Source organism: Ruditapes philippinarum, unplaced genomic scaffold, assembly GCF_026571515.1.
Source record: "Ruditapes philippinarum isolate M1 unplaced genomic scaffold, ASM2657151v2 ctg643_1_1_1_1, whole genome shotgun sequence".
Classification (NCBI taxonomy): Eukaryota; Metazoa; Mollusca; class Bivalvia; order Venerida; family Veneridae; genus Ruditapes; species Ruditapes philippinarum.
In genome coordinates this window covers 93,119-114,914 of record NW_026855860.1, presented here as the reverse complement: position 1 = coordinate 114,914, position 21,796 = coordinate 93,119, and the positions used below count along the sequence as shown (strand labels likewise).

The following is a 21,796-nucleotide window of genomic DNA, read 5'->3' as shown; positions in this document are numbered from 1 at the left end:
AACACTGATATTCAATTCAATGTTTATTTGACTTAAACAATTTAAAAAAAATGAGTTCCCTTAACTGGGATTTGAACTCCAGACCTCTCCCTTCCTAAGCGAGCGCGCAAATCCCTTGACCACGGTGAAGTTATATGTTAACGACCTGAAGAAAACCATATTATTCTAAATTACGGTTTGTAACCCTTATTATCTCGACGATAACTGTTGTTTAACACAGATGTAAATAATCATGGAGCTTAGTATAAGCATGTATTTCTATAAAGAATAAAACAATAATAGAAATCTTCGACCATTCAGGAACTATTTTGCTTGAAAATTAATGCGCCTGTCATTTGACCATCTTTACGCAGTGATCTCCCCTGAATTTTTAGGCGTTAGTGTACATATAAAGGGAAGTAACCGCTTCAAAAAAGCGGACTACTTTTGGCATTTGCAATTAACAGCATCGGGGTCTGAAATTTCGCTACCATTATTTGTTTAGTCTGACGACCCAAACAAATAACCAGGTCAGCTTTCAGCTAGACTAAACTCTTCACTGTTAGCAACCCAATTTTACTACTTTTTGATTTTGCTCCCGTTCAAAGGACATTGATCAAGTTTAAAAGTCGACCATCTGTGGTTAAATGGAATAAATTGACATTGATAAAGTGATAGCTATATAGTACATAGCTTTTTCTAACAGTATCGGAGATTTCCCTTATATAAACAAAGAAGGCTGAAGTATGATATATTTCACAGCAGATACCCTCACCGTCTTATTTCTTACGGCCTTTAATTGTGATTATATTTCTGGGTATCTGAACTCCATATTGTGCTGTATTATAACACAGATCACTCAAAATCAAGATATTTTTCCTAATTATTTCTTTTTTCTTTCAATTAGATACCAGAAGATTGCATTTAGCTGAGAAAGTAGACCCAGCATACGGAAGGCGGGAGGCCAAAGTCACTCATCAGAGAGAGGCTCTTGAAAAACAGATGGAATGTATGTATTTATGAATAGTATATATAGTATATTTAGAATATTTAGGGAGTTTTAGTATCAAAAATGCTGTCAAAACAAATAGCAGTGACTAAAAATACATTTAAAGTCTGGTGAGATTGTTAAACCACAATATGGAGGAGGGAGGGTCTGTGGGTAGGGAGTATGTTACGTGAATCTCTATTGGTGACTCGGGCATGTCATTTATCCCAGCGTTTTAATTTTTATCTGAGGCAAAAGATGTGCCACTGAAAACAACAGATTTAGAAAATTGTCAGGGGGGCATTTAAATATACATTCTGAAACTACAACTGATTTTAACATCATTTTAACCAATGATATGGATCGCCAATTTGTTTCTAGTGAAAACCCTGTTATCCATGATCGTTGCTTAAGTTCTGAAATGAAAACTGATATGCTGTAATTGTTAGTGAAATCTTAGACCAAGTGCAATAATTAGACTGGTATTTAGGTTGAAATATTGGCGACACTTTGACCTTTAAACTTTTCAAATTTATTGAACCGTGTTACTGTTACTCAAATACTTTACACATTAAGGTTATTGTATTTAAAACTTCCATTGATCAGTTAATGTTACTTGCTGATCAATAATCTATAGACCATTCAGTAATATTGGTATGAACATATTATAATTAACCTGATCCTAGTGAAGTTTAAGATTATAGATTATAAGAGCATAAAACTGTTTTTCACATTTTTATGTGGATTTCTTAAGTTGCTGCTTTGAAGTCAAAAGGTTGCTGTTAAATCAAAATGGATATTCTTAATGGCTTGGTTTTTATCTGGCAATTGTTGGTGCTTGATTCTTTTAGTCCAATATTTTCTTGTACTCGGAACAATGCACAAAGAAGCAGCTCCATCAGAATTGTTGACTTTTATTACAGTGTATGTAGGACTTTTAAGATGACCTTATTATTTATGTTATTCTTTTTTTCAGTGTTAGAAAAGCAAGCTGAAAAACAAGCATTACTAGCATCGTTACCAATTGTCACAAAGTCTGGTTACTGTGACGACGGTAATATGAGTGACACGCCCACTGATATTCTTGTGAATACTGCCCCAGTTGAAAAGATTGCTGCAGCATCGTGGAATAAAGGGCGTCAGAGGCGAGGTTCCGTCGGATCTGATGCATCTAATTCATCGTTCAGTGACATTGATGAACAGATTACAGCATCTGTGCGAAAGAGATCAAAATCTGCCGATGGGAGAGGTAATTTATCTTAGTTAAAATTAGGCAGCATTCAGTTTTGGGTTTTTTCACATACATGGGACATGTCAGACAAAATAAACCATTTACTTGATGTATATACTACATAGGGTTTTGAATTTTGACTGTAGACAAATAATATTTTAACCTATAATATACATTCATACAGTTTTTTGTTGTTGTTTTTTTCTGATCATTTATAAATGTAGCAAATTTGATGCGTTTGCTTTTGAGAAGTTATAAACTTTTAAATACATGTATTTCTATTTAAAACCATTTAATCAGAGTTTTGAATAGTAAACTTCTGATTTTCCATTCCACTAGCTTGACAGAAAAATAATATGATTTGTTTTGATATTCTAAAATTTGAGAGAGGAATTACACAATTTGTGAGATAGCTTATTTCAAAACTATTTCTTTTCCGGTATTATAAAAGGTGATTGCTAGTTAAATGATACAGTGATTTGAAGTAAAATGTGTTTGTGCTGCAAAAAAATGATGCCAATTCAATTGTATAGACTAGCAGTCAATGATAAAGTAATTTTGTTTCTACCAGCTGTGACAAATGCTGTCTTGACCAGACTCTCTTTTTTATGCTTTCTTAATTTTAGTATTTTATCAATGAATTAAAGAATAAAAATTTCTGTTCATTATTATTTTTGAAGATATACTATGCTCAAATTTGATATTAAAAAATATTGATAATTGCTACACAGTCTTTTAATAAATATGAAATAAACATGTTTTGACTTCATACAAAGTAGATATGTTATGTTGAAACTTCTACACACTAAAGGTAGTCATTATATGAATATATAGTAACATTAAAAAAACTGGCAGTTTTTTTTGTTAAAGAAAAGACCAACTTTTCTTGAGCATAGTTATAGGGGATGCAGCTTCAAATACATAATTTATTCGCTTTTGTATTCAAATTAGACGTGTCCAGTAAGAATTTAATAGGTTTCAATAAATTTCTGTGATTGAAATATTTTACTCAAAGATAAGCATAGTATATCTTTTATACTGTACAAATTTAGCAACATAAAGGGAAACAAGATTTAGTAATTTCCTTTACATGTTCCAGAAATTTTAAGAAGGATGGGTCCAACAGGTAGCTCCAGCAAGGAAAACCCAAGTTTAACACGTACATTATCACCAGCGCCCTCTGCTGGCCTACGTTCAGTGACACTTAGACCAATAGCGACACAGCATAACAAGTCAGCACTATCACTATCCAGCAGGTAACAGGTTTTAAAAGTTAAATAATATAAATAAATAATTATCTTAGTGCAATAACTGATTAACTCCTATCAAATTTAGAAGAACTTATTCCGTTACTGCACTAAGGTGATGAATAACGCTCTTGCGAACATTTTCAGTCGGTCAAAGAAGATGCAAAGGCATCAGAAAATATCCAACCATGGCTGGGATTTGAATTTGCAACTTCCCATTTACAAGCAAAAGTAACAATGCTCTGGACCACTAGCTGAGCCTAAAAAGGAACTTGCAGACTCAGTTATTCAACTTTAACAATGTAGTAGAAATTTTGAGTTAATTGAAATTTTAACATTTTGACAGTTTTAACCTTAGTTACTTATTTATCAAAAATAATAAGCAAGCTAAACTTGTATATTTATACAAAATGGGTTTTATTAAAGTTTTTTTTTTTTTTTTGACAAAAAGGTAAAGCAGATCAAAGAACTATATAGATTTTTACATTATTATCAAGTTATGTTTTCAAAAGATGATATTTTTATAAAGAAAAGAAAACAATGACATAGGTATCATTTTGTGATAAGACTGATTGTTTTTAAGATATATGATATTCAACAATCAACAATCTCTCCCATACCTTGAAAGTGGTGATGTTGTCTGTGTGCTTAAATTTTTAGGGTTTTATCATATTTTTTAATGCAAGGATGATGCCCTGCCAATCTTCGTGGAAGGTCAGTGGATCTACCTGGGTGCCTTTCTTTACATGATTGTGAATTCATGTCATAAAGCTTGAAAGTTTTAAGCTTCTTACGTGTAATTTGACAAGATCCATCCATGGTGTGTCAAGTGCTTATGGGCACCATCTTGCATTCTCTTGCCACTCACTGCTGTGGGTTTGAATCCTGTTAGGAAGGTATGGAGTGTCTGTTCTTTTCAGGTGCCCTTATGTGACTGAAATAATGCAAACACATATAGGAACTCCTGAATCTTTCCTCATCAATAAAGCTAAAAAGTTGCCAAATGACAGTTAAAATGTCAGTGTGCAAATAAATCTTAAATGCGTTTAGAGGAGCATTGTATGTCTTTTGAAAATCTACTAATGTAGTCATATTTTTTGTCCTTTTCCAGTTTGAATTCTCTGACCCAAGGTTTGCGGCCATTTGCTCCCCGAAGTGCACAAGATTTACAGATAAGTGATGTTATAAAGTTCTCTAGGCAAGGAGGGAAACTAAGTCAAGGAACTATAAAGTTTATAGGTCACTTGCCGGGACGAGGTGACATCTACCTGGGCGTGGAGCTTGATAAAGAAGGTAAAAATTTAAACTTTTTATATAGTATATTTTATAGGTTAGCTGGCAATTCTGTAAAAAGTCAATGTATTATATATACATTGTACCATATCGTCACCTTATTGCAGTAATCGGTTAACACCATATATAATTTAATAGAAGTTAACCTGTTACTGCACTAAAGTGATGATAATATTGATATATAGGTTGGATTTATTCAGAAATATTTTTTTTAACTTTTGTATTTTATAATTTGGGTTATATATATATAGTTATGAGACTGTGTCGCTAAATTTCCATATTGATAATTATTTTATGCTTTATAATTGAATTAGTTTTTTTTTTGTTTTTTTCATTATCGTTTTTTTTTTTACTTGAGTCAAGTTGAGTTAAGTAGGTTAAATAATGATGGCAAAGTAGCAGGACAAAATATTCAGATGTAACATTTTTGCTTTTTTTTTCAGATGGCAAGCATGATGGTGTATTTGAAGGGATCAGATATTTTAAATGGTAAGTTTTGTAGTAGTACATTTTGTGTTATCAGTTTTATCTATATTTTAATGGTTTGGTTTTAAATCACAATAAATATGTTATGGTTATGTAGAAACTTTTATTAACAGAAGACCTAAGATTCCCATTATCTTTACATAAATTAAATTTTATGATGAACCAACAAAATTCTGTTATCCACATGTACCTCATATAAACAACAAATAAAAGTTATCCCCACATAAAAAAAAACCTTTAGTCACATATAAAGAAAATTAATGCTTGGCACATAGAAAAGTGTTATTCTGACATAATGAAATTAAAGTTATGTCCATGTAAAAGAATTTGAAGTCGTTGGTGGGATTCAAACCCAAAGTGGTGAAGGATTTGAAGTCAATGACAATAATCATTTACCTCATGACACTTATCTGAGACACTGTCCTGAAAAATACCCTTACATTTTCCTCTAATCTCTGATTAAAGGGAAGTAACTGCAGATGCAATGAAAACAAAAAATTAATAAATAGATGAAAGTTGCAGACACGGTTTGATTGAGTCTTGTTGTTGCCCAAAAATGAAGATGTATGTAGTAGAAATGTTACGTTTTTGATCATTATGTCTATATATATGTTATGTGTATTAAACAGCATGGATGTTATGTTTTAAAATGTTTGAATCATTTTGTACAACTTATTTACATGTTATTTCTTTTATTTTATAATTCCAGTAAACCAAGCAAGGGTGTGTTTGTTGCCTACAATAAGGTGGTGATGGCATGGACATCATATTGAGGGCATGGCATGTACCTTACAGAGTATAACATATCCAGAATAATTCGGCCACGATTAAAATTTGATATGGACAGCATTCTAAGAATTATACAAAAATATGTTATTAGGATATATATATATATTGACATGAAATATGGCTTAATAATATATCCCATAGGCACAGTTTATGAACACTTCATATTATAAACCTAGATTAAATAGGCAGAAAATAAACGGCATGCCAAGATAATATGTGTTATTAGCATATAGACAAAGAATCTGGCTAAAAATTATATGGTTTAAACACAAAATATACCTAGATTAAATTGGCAGCAAATGAATGGCATGCCAAGGTACCATGTGTTATTAGGATATAGACAAAGAATCCGGCTAAAATTATATGGTTTAAGCACAACTTAGGACACTAAATATTATAAACCTGAATTAAATTGGCAGAAAAAATGAATGGCATGCCAAGGATGATACTCTATGTTATAAGAATATAGAATATGGCCAAAAAATATATGGTTTAGACACAACTTACGTACCAAATATTTGTAGCAGATTATATGCTATAGGTTCTTAAGCAAAGGTTTTGGCACAAATCTTTCATTTGCATCAACTTCATTCCAAGAAATTTAGTTCCTTTGAGCTTAATTTTTAGCTGTATAAGAAATCCACATTCCATTTTTTACAGTCATATTCTCATGTAATTATGCCTAAACCTGAGTGAAAACAGTTTTTATGATTTTAGCTGACTTTCTATATCTTTAATGTTATAAGGTGGTGATTTCTGCCTTACAGTTATATGGCTGCAAAAACTTGGCTTTTCTATGAAAAATATCAAGGGCTTGGTGCGAAAGGGTGGTATCTCATATAACTCAGATAAAGGAGTTACAACCCTTTCGCACCAAGCTGTCGATATAATATATTATATATATTATATTATAATATAGAAAAGTACACAACTGATTTATTTAAGATCTGTGATAGTAGAAGATTATATTTATATTTTACATTGTATGATTTTTTTCGCCTATTTATAGTAATATTTACATTTGTTTATATAATATACATTATGTAGTATGAAATATTTTCATTATACATGAAATATGTGCACTAACATGGTTTTATTTAGTATTTATTTAGTATTTATGTTAATGATATGTGTAATTATCATTTATGTAGAAATTTCCATATTCTACGATTTTATTTTAGTTTAACTATACCAAATTGGTTAAAAGCATCAATGTTCTTTCATTAATGTAGAACTATCCAAATTGGTAAAAAGCATCTGTTTTATCAATGTTCTATGATTTCATTAATGTAGAACTATCCAAATTGGTAAAAACCATCTGTTTTATCAATGTTCTATGATTTCATTAATGTAGAACTTATTATCCAAATTGGTAAAAAACATCTGTTTTATCAATGTTCTATGATTTCATTAATGTAGAACTATCCAAATTGGTAAAAACCATCTGTTTTATCAATGTTCTATGATTTCATTAATGTAGAACTTATTATCCAAATTGGTAAAAAGCATCTGTTTTATCAATGTTCTATGATTTCATTAATGTAGAACTAACCAAATTGGTAAAAACCATCTGTTTTATCAATGTTCTATGATTTCATTAATGTAGAACTTATTATCCAAATTGGTAAAAAACATCTGTTTTATCAATGTTCTATGATTTCATTTATGTAGAACTATCCAAATTGGTAAAAACCATCTATTTTATCAATGTTCTATGGAACTTACCAAATTGGTTAAAAGCATCGGTTTTATAAATGTTCTATGATTTTATTTATGCAGAACTTAACAAATTTGTTTAAAACATTAGATTATTTGCCTTAATATCAATGTTCTAAGAATTTAGCAGTTTTATCATCTACACATTCTACAATGTGTATATTGAATGGTAATACACGTAATTTTCTTCTTCAATTATTTGTAGAAAAATGTCAGTTAGATGCTCCTATATAAATTTCACATTTAATTAAAAATGATTTTCTGTACCTTAATTTTTAGCTTATGCATTATATTAGTTCAGTAAAATTTAGCTGATTTTTTAGTATTTTTAAACACATTTTTTTTCGGTGTTTTCAATTTTTTCGTTATAGATCTAATTATTTAAAGATATACTATGCTCACTCTTGAGTAAAATATCTTAATCACAGAAATTTATTGAAATCTAGGAAATTCTTAATGAATATGTCTAATTTGCATAAAAGAATGAATAAACTATGTATGGGAAGCTGCGGTCCCTATGAACAAGTAAAGTTGGTCCTTTTCTTAAAAAAATGTAAGTTTTTTAATGACCCTACGTATATATAGCGTGTACATTTACTTTGTATGAAGTTAAAACATGTTTATATTACATTTACAAAGAGACAGTTATCAAATTATTAATATTTTATTAATTTCAAATTTTAGCATATTATATCTTTAACTAAAAATAAGTACATGTATATATATTATTTCTTTTATAGTAATTTTTTAGAGATTTTGACTTTTCTGATTTGAAGGAGGATGTATCTGTCTCATATGATTTTGCCATAGATCTAGACTTTCTTTTTTATGTCATAAAATGTTATTTTTATTAAATTTTACAATTACAAAAAAAAACAATATATTTCATTTCATATCCGTCCAGTTATATGTTGTTACATATCTTTTGTATGATGAAAATTAAACGTTTTTTATACATTTTAATGATTTCACTTGAAATAATTCTGTCTAACTTTTATTTTATTTATTTTTTTCATGCTTATTAAGGAGCTATGTTATACACCAGTATTTGGCTATACTGTCAACTATACTATCATATATGATTACCATATTGTCTCCATTTAACACCCCAGGGTTTTTTTTTCAAGGGGATGGGGGTGCTTAGAACTAAAAATCTGTACCTTAGAATATGTTTATTAAAGATACAATTCAATTATATGAATCATTATTTGTTATAATTATCTAATATATATAACTGGATTATTTCTTATAATGATTTTACATTACTAATTAAAGGGGGTCGGGGTTAAATGGAAACAATATGGTATATATTTTATGAGAAAATCAAGAAAACCATTAAATTGACAGTAATTTTTTACTGTGTGGATTTCATTGTTTACGAAATGTAATTTATGTAATTTACAGATGTGTAATTTGCATATTGTTTTGCTCATCATGATGACGTTGATCATGAAATAAAGAATGTAGTGTTAATGTGATTTATTGCTATTGATTAGGTTAAAAATGTATTTGAGTCTTTGATAATAAATGTCACATAATATAATTGAATGGTTGATTCTTTTTTCAATGTTTTAATATGTTAACATTTGATTATTAAATATAACATACCTTGTTTGAAGAACATAATTATGATACCTGGCAACCAGTCATAACCTTTTTAAAACAAAGTTGGTAAGAGTTCTCTCCCCTTTAAATAACAAAGTTGTTAACAAATTTAAAGGGAAGCAACTCTTGGAAAATAAAATAAAGAAGGCAAGAGGGAACTCTGATAATTACAAATGGCATTATTGGTTCAAAGAGAAGAAACTTGATAAGTGAAAAACTTCCAATGGTGCATATTTTTCCAGTGTTGCTCCAGGTACGTATGTTAATATACGTACCTGGTTGCTCTTGTAGTTTTCACAATATTTTTGTAGAAATTGTGGCTCATATTTCCATCAAAATATTGCCGCATAGAAAAATTTCATAATGTTTAAATAATGATTTTAGAGAATGTTAGATGATTGTTACCATGAGAATGTGAAATAATTTGTCATAAAAGTAGCAAAATGTAAACAACTTGTTTTTTGACTTCCATGCAAAATAATTATTTACTATTACTGCAATGGTCAATGAGTAACTTTTTTGATACTTTAAAAGTACACCAACAATTGAAAAAGCTTTTGATAAATAAACATTAAAGGGTTTCTGAAGCATAATGGGCCTTAAAAGTTATCAAATAATATCTGGAACATCACACCTACATGTACTTAGATGTATATCTATGTCAATGACTTCACTAGTTGTAGGATATTGTCCCATTTCATGTCTAGTACATACACTCATACAGGCAATTTTGAAATACGAAATATTGTACACACATCATCTACTTGAGACATATCATTATTTACCATCCAGGCCACTTCCTGTCGTATAGTTTTCCCCATCCATATTGATCAATTTTTATGTAAGATGATGCATGTTTGTAAATTTGCGACTCAAAATCGCGGGGACCCAGCACAGTGTTGGGATAGTGTAAAAAAGTAATTTAAAAAAAAAATATATATTGTATAAATAATATATAGACTATATATATATATTGTCTCTATATTATATATTAAGTATAATTTTTTTTCTAGAATTACTTTTTTTACACTATCCCAACACTGTGCCGGGTCCCTTTGCTCAAAATACGACTTCACAAACGGTACGGTGGCATATATGGGACATCGAAAATCTATCTTATTACCTGCAACGTGTTAATATTACGTGCGGTCTTGTTACCTTATCATGTGCAAATTTATTAGCTATTATGCATGTGTTCACTGTAACATGTGCACTTATAAGTACAACATGCGCTCGTGCTAATCTACGTGCGCACTTGGCTTTTACGTGCTCACGTTTTGATTATCAGGTTCGCACGCGTTATCTATAACAAAGGGACCCGACGCAGTGTTGGGATAGTGTAAAAAAAGTAATTCTAGAAAAAAAATACTTTATATACAATATATTTTTTTTAAAAATTACTTTTTTACACTATCCCAACACTGTGCTGGGTCCCCGTGATCTATAGTGTAATACACAGAAAAGTTTTAGGTGCGCACATAATAATTCATACACGTGTACGTACGTAAATATATTATATTCACACACGGAAGTATAGTCTCAAGGCGCATCTATTAGATACTACGTACGTATGTAATAGTTAACGCAGTCATGCTCACGTGATAAACTAAATATTTTCAATGTTCCCTTTCCGCCACCATAGTACAAAAATGCTCTTAAAACTACGCAGATGGCGGAATTTATATTCATATTCGAGGGTAAATAACAGAATATTGGATATGATTGTAAATACATGTCACATTAACCAGTCTGAGAAGGAAAAAAAAAACAAACAGTTACTGTCCTTGAAATGCTCACTTTCTAATACACGAGATTCAATTAATGGCCACCAGCCAAAGGCATTATCATAACAAATCAACATTTAATATAGCAACATTACGTATAGTTATTTTTTTACGTTATACAACTGTTGCAAAAGTACAAAACGTATGATTTGTTTATGCGTACATTGTAAAGGAGGTCATGGTCGTCTTTGTTTACATCAATTACAGCCAGTAACAAAACATTGTTGAAGTTTAAACAACGTTATCAACAATAAGTGAATGCGGAAATTGCAAATGCTATTTGAAGGAAGGGTAGATTAAAACTGCGTCCCAGATGCGTCTGGAACAAAATTATTTGGCTTTTGTTGAAGGATACAGTGCTATTACAGAATTATAGGTAAGAACGTTAAACTAATGTTAACATTTTTCAGTTTTACTATTTTGTTTCATGAAAAAAACAAAACAACAGAAATTGGATGATCTTGAATAAGAAAAAAAGAATTACAAAAATCCCGTTCGAAATTCGTTTTATATTAATTTTTGTCTAGTTTTATGTGATGTGTCAAATGTTAAAATCTTTCAGAAATGGATAAAAAGGAATTACGAGATTATCTTGGGCAAAATCAACACTTTAACCCAAGTGCGAACCCGCAACAACCCAATCAACGCTGGTGGAGTAACGTTAAACCATTTCAGGTAAATATAAATGTTTTGTTTTAAATAGCTTCACTTTCCAAAGAAAAATAGTGAAGAACCATTTCGATAAGGTCCGTAATGAAAGCTACTCACTACAAACTTGGTCTCAATCTAAAAGCAGCATACCTCCAGATTCATGCTTATTTTCATAAAAATTTTGAAAATGTTTTTTTTTTTAAGCAAAATATTGTGAAGTAACAAAGAAAGTAATTTACACAAAGGCACTTTATTTATGCTTAGATTTTTTTCCATATTAATCGTCAGATTTGAAATATGTGTCGTTATCAAGGGCAGGTAAGTCTGCCGAATACTTTACACTGAGAAAAGTATGGCGCTCGAGACGAAAGTGCAATAAGTATCATTAGCATTATTAAGATTTACAAAACACAGTATCGTATAATAATGAGCCGCGCCATGACAAAACCAACATAATGGCGTTTGCGACCAGCATGGATCCAGACCAGCCTGCGCATCCGCGCAGTCTGATCAGTATCCATGCTGGTCGCAAACCCATTATGTTGGTTTTGTCATGACGCGGCTCATTACATGTATTGTATATTATAGGGCTTGCAACGTCAAGGATCCGCAGATTCTTCGTCCTCTCCGACCACAAGCTCTCCGATGGCTGGTTCCTCCGTCGTGTCAGAAAGTTTCAGAAGAAAGTTGTCCCGCTCTTTTTCGTCAGACGAACATAAGGATAGCATTCTTACGTAGGATGTACAGATTTTTTACCCTACAAGATTTTGCCCGAGATCAATTTCTGTAGATAGCTTGGTCTGCCACTGTTTGCTTACATTTTGTAGACGGCATCTGAGGGTTTAAATCTTAGTGCTAACCCCGCACAATGTTTAACATCCAACAACGGAAACATCAACAAATTGGACAGGACATAAAATCTCATGATATGAAAACAGGGTCTTTCAAATGATAGACCCTGATGGAAAGGACTGATTCTAAATTAAAGTGTTTACATGGTATTAGACTTTTTTAATTAGTTTATATGTATGTAATAGTAAGAATAATATTTTCATAACGAAAGGAAAGACATATATCAAGAAATCGGAGACAAAATGCATGAAACGGGTTCGTCATTTGTTTCCATCTTTTCCATCATCAATCAATCGGAACATCTTGGCTATTATCAATGACGGAAATGGCCGAAAAGTTGCGATTGTGCATCAATAATACACATTTTACATAAGTAGATATACTCAGCTGCTTTTTGGACAGTATGTGCTCATTTATAACGTTACATAAAAATGTTTTTGCTTTTTTGCTATGTTGTAGATATACCTAATACACAACTTATAAAAAAATAATAAGTGTCTTGTTTTTGTATACAAACGGAAAGCAATATTCCATTGAGTTCCAAAAGTTTGAATTTCTTACATAGATCAAATGGGGAGTTTAAAACGGAAATATATGTAAAAGATTATTACGAATAAATTTAAAATTTATTTTTGTGCTACTCCTAGCCTAATTTGAGTGAAAAGCATTCCTATATTGCAGCGTTTTTCAATTTTTGGTACATTGGAATGATTATTCGGGAAAGAACGGAATGAGCGAATTATCTGAAATTTTGCACACGTTTATAATTGTTTCGATTTACATCAAACTGTACATTGATCTCTAGTTCGAACATGTCAAAACCCCTTGGTGATGATTTGAATTTTATACTGGTATTTGACGAGATGTGAATTCGGTACACGTACAATGTCGTCTGCTTTCAAGAGTCTGTCAATCCTTTTAGATTTTGAGTTTGCTATCTTGTAGCATTTTGCTCACTTGCTGAATTTTGCATAATGAATTTTCCAGTTTTTAAAGGCACATTATGCCTCAGAAATCAATGTGGTTAATTCTTTAGAAAGGTAAGATACGCCAATTTATTATATTTTATATCTCAAAAAGATAATTCCTGCCTAGGAGATAAAAAGTAATTAGAACTTTAAAACTCCTACGTTGGACTCTTATAACTCATACGTAAACTGTAGACTTTGTCAACAGATAAAAGCTGTATGACCGAAAAATGCAAAAAATAATATTTATTGCATCTATGACCCAGCGAAATCCACCTCTACCCAAAACTAGATGTGTGCAAACAATGTTAAGACAATAAAGGGAATATCTACGGAAGCGTCCAGGTGCCAATTTAACATGTTCTTTAAAAAAGAAGATAACAAAGGACTTTGTAACTCCTACGTAGGAGAAAGAAATGCCTAATTAGGAGTTTATAACTCCTACGTAGGACTTTGTAAGTCCTACGTAGGACTTTATTAGTCCTACGTAGGACTTTATAACTCCTACGTAGGAGATATAAAAACCTAACTAGGAGTTTGAAAGTCCTACGTAGGACTTACAAACTCCTACGTAGGACTTTATATCTCCTACGCAGGAGTTAAAAAGCCTATTTATGAGTTTATAACTCCTACGTAGGACTTTATGAGTCCTACGTAGGAGTTTATAACTCCTACGTAGGACTTTATAAGTCCTACGTAGGACTTTATAACTCCTACGTAGGAGATAAAAAACCTAATTAGGAGTTTTAAAGTCCTACGTAGGAGTTTAAAAGTCCTACGTAGGAGTTTATAACTCCTACGTAGGACTTTATAAGTGTTCCTCTACGTAGGAGTTATAAAGTCCTAATTAGGCTTTTTATCTCCTACGTAGGAGTTACAAAGTATTAGCACCGATTATGTTGACTTAGATAAAACTATAAGGGAACATGCAATTAGCCACGTGCATTGCAGAGAGCAGCACAGTGATAATATAAATAGTACATAATAAGCAATACATATTAACGAAAAACATTGAATTCAAACACATAAACACACATTTCAATTCAGTTGAACAATAACCTAATACATGTAATTACGGAAGTAGTCTTGTGGGCCCGAGATCATCCAAGGTTTATATGAAAGAAATCTGTCAGTAAGAGAAACTGCAGGAGTGCTGAAGTGTAGGGACACGGAGCTCCCCATTTCTTTTCGGAAGCATAAAAACTACATAAAGTCATATATCATTATAGGAAAAAACTAAAAACACATTCAAAAACTACCGATTGAATAAGTATCGTAGATATCCCAAATGTAAACAAATGATTTTTAATGATGGCCTAATGAACTCTTAGCTTTAAGTAAACCTAAATTAAAACTGATCAAAGGCAGCCTGAGCCAGATATATCTTTTGCACTTCGAACTTTCTGTCGGACTTTCACATAATATACACTCAAATGCATTTCGACGCTTTTACTTCTGATGCTATAACCTTATAATATGTATATATTATTATAGTCTATATTTATATGTATCTATATTTATTGGCGTCCGCGCCGAAGCGCGGCGCCCTTATGGAATGAAATCAGATTTTGTGAAAGGGCGACAGCAACTTCTCGAGCCTTTTAGTCGGTCATAATAAAAGCCGATCATTCCGATCGGTATGAGGGTGCTTGATTATTATTAAGAATGAAATGTCGCGATATGTTACAATGAATAGCGAACTGGAGAATTTCGCAATGCAAACATTTTCAAATGAAATAACCTTTTCCGTCAATAAATCGCGCTCTTCGGTTTTTTTTTATTTATCATTTTTGTAGTACACAGTGGGTTATCATGGTATGTTAATCCTAGAATGATCAGTTGATGACCTAAATATTCCAAAAATCTATTTATAGATATATCTATTCATCACTCCTATCGGTAATTACCGGTCTCTCCCGGTCTATTTTGACCGGGATTTACTAGTGACCGGCGAATAGTACCACACGTTTATTGTCCGGTCTCTCCCGGTTTTGGAGTAGATGTTTGATATCGTTACAATTAGAAAAAAACAACAACAATACCATGTTTCATTTTATCTATATGAGATAAAAACAATAAATATGTACACGGATTTATATGTAATGTACGATTTATATGCAATATAAATCCGTGATATGTACAATAATTGAGAAAAGGTACATTTTTATGGTATTAAAATGACATAATCAACTTTTAAATTAAAACATTTTATTTAATTTGTTATCCGTGTTTAGTAAAGATGCCGAGGAATTATTCAAAGTTACAAATTAGATTTTATGAATTATTCAATTGATTGATAATTTAAAAAATGATAAAGAAAAATACAAATGTACATGTACATGGTTTAAGAATAAACAATATTATATATTGAAAGATAAACTATAATTTACTGACTTTTTCCAGTTAAGCTTTGACTTATAATCGTCGGTCAATATGACAATTGAATTCTTAAATTTTATTTTACAATTTTAATAAAAAAAGATTAGTAAAAACTCAGTATTAAAATATCACATAAAACACAAAAAAGAAAAAAAAACAACATTCATAAAATTTGTTTTTTTTTATGAAAATTAATAGATATTACAATTATTGTATAATAAACAATTATGCTCAACATGATCAACATGGTAATATAACCAGTGTCATATGTTTACTAACTTATTTGTGTAAACAGATACCTTAAGAGGGGGTCTTCGCTAATAGCGATAACATAATAAGGGACAGTTACAAAGGTGTGGTACGTGTTGATCATGCGTTACACATATGGATTATAAATGATTGCATACATGTATATCCGTTGCTATTAATAACCACGATCATAAAGAAATAACAAGTAATATTCTAATCTCTAGCATGCCAATCAAAGTTCATAATGAACAATGTCTTTCGTCCGCTCATTCATAAGTGATATACATTTCTGGTAGTTTATAAGAATATCTTGTAATCATATGTGTACTAGTTCATCTTCACTTGCTGCATTTCTTGCTTGGACGCCCTTTGATACGGAATGCCGTTAGGGCCATTGCCTATGAATGTGTTTTTCTGAAACGCGATAGTCGATAGTACGATGGTGAAAACGCGAAATCACGAAACTACGATGGTGAAAACGCGAAAGTACGATGATGAAAACGCGAAAGTACGATGATGAAAACGCGACAGTACGATACTACGATGATGAAAACGCGATAAACGCATTCCGGAATGCCGTTAGGGCCATCGCCTATGAATGGTTTGATCTGAAACACGATACTCGACAGTACGATGATGAAAACGCGAAATCACGAAACTACGATGGTGAAAACGCGACAGTACGATGGTGAAAACACGATAGTTTATCGCGTTTTCATCATCGTAGTATCGTACTGTCGCGTTTTCATCATCGTACTATCGCGTTTTCATCATCGTACTTTCGCGTTTTCACCATCGTAGTTTCGTGATTTCGCGTTTTCACCATCGTACTATCGACTGTCGCGTTTCAGATCAACACATTCATAGGCGATGGCCCTAACGGCATTCCGTACTTTGATGCTTTGCATCAATGCTTTTCTTGTATACATATTATAAGGTTTTTTTAAGTCACCATCAAGTCCAAACACTGTGTTGGCCCGCTGTGATATACATTTTGTACACCAACTGCATTTCAAGTAGAATACAATCATAATCGAAATAAAGACGATTGAAACGCTACGCTGCTTTGGTTCAAAACACATTTTTCAATAAAACGGTAGTTAAATCTGGTTGATTCAAGCGCATGCTTGTTTACACCCAGAAACAAGTATTTCGACATTGTTCAAGCTGCCGCTAGTCACGTGACATTGTGTTTGTAAACATTGCGCGACCACGTGGTAAATATTGCTCATCCTCTTACAACCAATTGCAAAACTATTTGCCAGAGTAAAGAAGAAAATATTGAGCGACTGAAAAACGAAGAATGGGCGCCGTAGTATGATTTCAAATAATAAACCTATAAACTTTCAAACATATATGTAGATCTATATGAACAAAATGGCAAGATTGATTTTGTTTGAACGCAAATTGAGTGAACCTTTTTTTTCGATAAGCGACCCGTGAATGTTTGATAATTAAAAAACAAATCTTAAAGACAAAGTGAGTTTTGAGACATAGAAACTGACCTGAAAAAATTTAAAAAATCTTTCCCTTTTGTCATAAATTAGTTAAAATTACTTTTACAGCCTAGCTGGTAGATCTATTTGCGAATAGATTATTGTACTTGAGTGTAATCATTGAGTTTCGCTCAATATTCCCCGGGATTTCCGAGCACTATATAAGAGACCTGGCAAACCTTATTTTATACCATTAACTAAGAGTTGTCTTATACGGTTGTAACAGAAATATCGGATTTTATTAAAAGTAAGTGTCGACATACTATATGCGCATTTTATATACATTTTTAAAGTGTCATAAAACTATTCATTCTACATTTGATAATATTGATGAAACTATAATGTTATATATAACTTCATCAGTTCATTACATTTTACTTGGAAAAGTTAATAGTTTTATGTTATTTTTTTTACTCATTTAAATTGTTTATAAAGCATGTTAAAATAAAATGCATCCATAAGCTAGGTCTGGCCTTATTGGGACCAAAAACCTTTGCATTGTTTCTTGTATATAGGGAACGGGGAAGTCCATCGCGCATGGCACACCAGCTCAACTGCTTGGAATTGATAATGTACAATTGTAATTTTTTTAAATGGAAGCAGGGCACGTCATTTTAAGAAATTTTACAGGATAGGTAATTCATGCATCATGCTTCTTGTTTCATACTGGATTTTATAAATTGTGGCAATTTTTGCAGGAACCATGGATAAAAGGGAGGCGAGAGAATTTCTGGGAACAAATCATCACTATAATCCAGCAATGAACGTGATTCCTGGACAACCACCTGCAGCCAAGAAGAAATGGGGAGTCATTGGGACCACTGTGGCGAATCCGGTAAACTTTTATTCTGTTTAAGAAATAATGTTAATAAATAATTATAAACTCTACAATTGAATGTACATCTATCTGCTATAGTTCACAGGCGTTCGGCATATATGTCTTGCCAATTATCTTCAAATTATCATAAAAAATACCATTATTGGCAAGGGAACCGCGCTGAAATCTTGTACTATAATTCGGTTTAGCAAACAAGGTCGTTCGGCGCATACTGCATTGCATTTATAAATAAAAGTTAAAACTCAACTGAGAAATTACAAAGTTTTCCAAGTTCGTTGAATGTTTTAGTTTAGGTAAAAACATAATGAAGATTTTTACTCGAATATTGATTTCAGTCTAATAGGCAATACATAAAAAACATTTGAATATTACTCTTTTGTAATCGTTATATATAATGATACATTATGCATTTAAATATATACACCAAAACGTCATTGAAAATTCATTGTAACTTCGAACAAACACGATTTAATAATAACTTTTAAAAGTAAAATTTATTTGAGTTACTCCGCCAAAAGTTGTCTAATAACAGTATATATTATTTTGCAGTTGAGAATTCGTCAGAATTCGGTTTCTTCGGACACATCATCACCAGTTGGATCTCCAACCGAGGCGCCAGACTTTAGCCAACTGGAAAGAAGAAATTCTAAGACACTGTATAATTCATTTGGATTCACAAATTGATTTACCAGTCAGTATTTATAACAGCGGGTCAGAGACCAGACAATCGTCGTTTGTGTTCATATACAAACCTGGTCATATATTTCGTCCATTTCGGTTAAAATGAAATTTCATTACCATGTCTCTAGTGCATAATATACAAGTGTGACTGTCAGTACATATAGAAAACAATTAGTTCACAAACTGTGGATTAAAGAGGGCATTTGTGTGTTTGTTATTGTGTTCGACTTAAAAATGTAATGCGTGTTTACTGCGAGTGATTTTGAAATTTGATAATTTTGTATGTTCCCATTGCACAACGATATTGTGATACATTATTTCAAAATGTATTTTTGTAAATAACAAATAAATGAAACGTAAAACTGCTCGTCTTATTTTGTTATGAATAAATCAGTCAAGGCCCTTAACATCGATTTATTTCAAGGTCCCATTAATTGTTTGTAAACAAACTAGCGCTTCAAGGCTATGACCTCGTACGACTTGTTTCAAAGGGAGGTAACTGAAGCACACTGATCGTGGCATTTTCAAATACTTCCGATAAAAGGAAGATAAATGATAGTTAAGCCAGGTTATTGACACTTTGGTTTTTGTTTGGTTAATTATAACAACCGCCTGACTTAAAGCAGCATGCCTGCAGATTCATGCTAATTTTCATGAAAATGTTGAAAATGTATTTAGAAGTAAATCGTTGAGAAGTGAAAAAAGAAATTTTCACATTGTAAAAACAGCACTTACACAATCCTCGTATTTACCAAAAAATGTTAAAATATGCAGAAATAGCCTTTCCTGCTTTAGTCGAGGCAGCAGAAACACATGACCCATGGTGATAAATACTGCTATCGCACAAGACCTGTTAATTATTACTAAAATCTTGAATTTTCTAAATTTATTTTCTTGATTTTTTGGCTCATCTAGAGGTTTCCCGACACACATATTTTAACCACTGTGGTGATTTCCGTAGTTTATTTGTCCGAATTCGCGTGTTGTTGCCCAATATTACATTGATATTTATTTTAATAAACCACCTGTTCAGGATCAGCCCTTGTACGTTGTCCATCAGCCAGTCTGTATGTTCTGCCGTCCGTACACACTACATTAAACATCTGAACCATGAAAAAAAAAAACGTCAAAGTGAAAGGTTCTTGCGGGGGTGCCCTTTTTACCTCGATTTTTTCGTTAAAAACAGCTTTTGCTAGTCATGATGCCGTAGCTATTGTCTTTACCTTTGCCAATCGCACTCTTAAACATTGGTCATATATTTTAAGCTCGATGTTGCCGAGCTACTGCTTCAATCATGGTGTCGTTGTTTACGCTTCGGTTCATGTACCGTTGTCACCCCAAAACTTTAACATTGGCGGGCATATCTGTTTCATTCTTTTAGGTTTACGTTGCACCGATTCAGTATAGGTCCTAGCGACGTTCTAACTTTACTTATGGAGAAAAACCTCCGGTACATCTCCGTGTAATAATTCAGACACGAATGGGCACCTGAGTAAAACCACCGACGTTCCGTTAGCTAGCTGAAAGCTTCTTCCTATTACAGAATCCCCTGTCGGGGTTCGAACCCACGGCGATGAGGGACAAGTAGTTTTAAGTCAAAGAACTTAGCCACTTGGCCACGGCCTCCCATAATTAGCTCGACTTTTTTTTTTGAAAAAAAAAAAGTAGATGTATTGTTATAGTCGCGGCGGCGTTGCCGTTGCCGTCCGCAAACTTGTACCTGGATCATTACTTTTTTATTTCTTGGTGTTTGTCTTCATACTCGGCCACAACAACCCTTGGGACAAGACCTTTCAGTAGACCACACTAACCTTGACCTTCATCCATAAATGACCTTGACCTTCAAGGTTAAAAGTCCAAATTTTGCTTGTTCATGCTGTTATTGGCTGTAACTTTGTTATTTTTGAATGGATTGTCTTTAAACTTGAACATAATAATCTTCAAGGATATCCCTTAAAAAAAACCGGCAGACATTGATCTTCACTCATAAATGACCTTGACTTTGAAGGTCAAATTATTGAAATTTTCATGTTTTTGGCTATTATTGGCTGTAACTTTGTTATTTTTGAATGGATTGTCTTCAAACTTGAACATAATAATCTTCAAGGATAAAAAAAAACAACACGACAGACCTTGACCTTCACTCATAAATGACCTTGACTTTGAAGGTCAAATTGTTGAAATTTTCATGTTTTTGGCTATTATTGGCTGTAACTTTGTTATTTTTGAATGGTTTGTCTTCAAACTTGAACATAATAATCTTCAAGGATAACCCTTAAAAATAACCCGACATACCTTGACCTTCACTTATTAATGACATTGACTGTGTTTTGGCTGTAACTGGCTGTACCTTTGCTATTATTCAAGGGATCAACTTCATATTATAACAGAACATACTTAAGGACAAGACCTTGTTGTTAATCGTGACTTCACCACGTGACTTCACCACGTGTCTTCACCACGTGACTCCACCACGTGACACCACCACGTGACACCACCACGTGACTCGTGGAGTCACGTGACTCCAACACGTGACTCCACCAACTCTACCACGTGACTCCACC

General features: G+C 32.3%; 1 protein-coding gene and 2 long non-coding RNA genes across 7 annotated transcripts in view; all 3 read left to right on the top strand.

Annotated features, from left to right (window-relative positions):
* LOC132744638 (microtubule-associated protein futsch-like) overlaps window positions 1-6,811 on the top strand; it is a 42,657-nt gene extending 35,846 nt beyond the window's left edge. For all 5 annotated transcript variants that reach the window (XM_060733397.1, XM_060733395.1, XM_060733393.1 and 2 more), the window contains 6 exons: window positions 887-988; window positions 1,944-2,216; window positions 3,298-3,454; window positions 4,557-4,738; window positions 5,182-5,227; window positions 5,934-6,811. In XM_060733397.1, coding sequence (XP_060589380.1) covers window positions 887-988; window positions 1,944-2,216; window positions 3,298-3,454; window positions 4,557-4,738; window positions 5,182-5,227; window positions 5,934-5,997 — 824 coding nt within the window. In that variant the 3' untranslated portion in view covers window positions 5,998-6,811. The remainder of the gene's footprint in view (window positions 1-886; window positions 989-1,943; window positions 2,217-3,297; window positions 3,455-4,556; window positions 4,739-5,181; window positions 5,228-5,933) is intronic.
* A 4,527-nt stretch (window positions 6,812-11,338) lies between these two features.
* On the top strand, window positions 11,339-13,115 carry LOC132744635 (uncharacterized). Its single transcript, XR_009627730.1, has 3 exons — window positions 11,339-11,494; window positions 11,681-11,793; window positions 12,358-13,115. It is a non-coding gene; the product is annotated as an uncharacterized LOC132744635 (long non-coding RNA).
* Window positions 13,116-17,802: 4,687 nt separating this feature from the next.
* On the top strand, window positions 17,803-19,599 carry LOC132744640 (uncharacterized). The gene is made up of 3 exons (XR_009627731.1): window positions 17,803-17,960; window positions 18,412-18,548; window positions 19,101-19,599. It is a non-coding gene; the product is annotated as an uncharacterized LOC132744640 (long non-coding RNA).
* The last annotated feature ends 2,197 nt before the right edge of the window (window positions 19,600-21,796 follow it).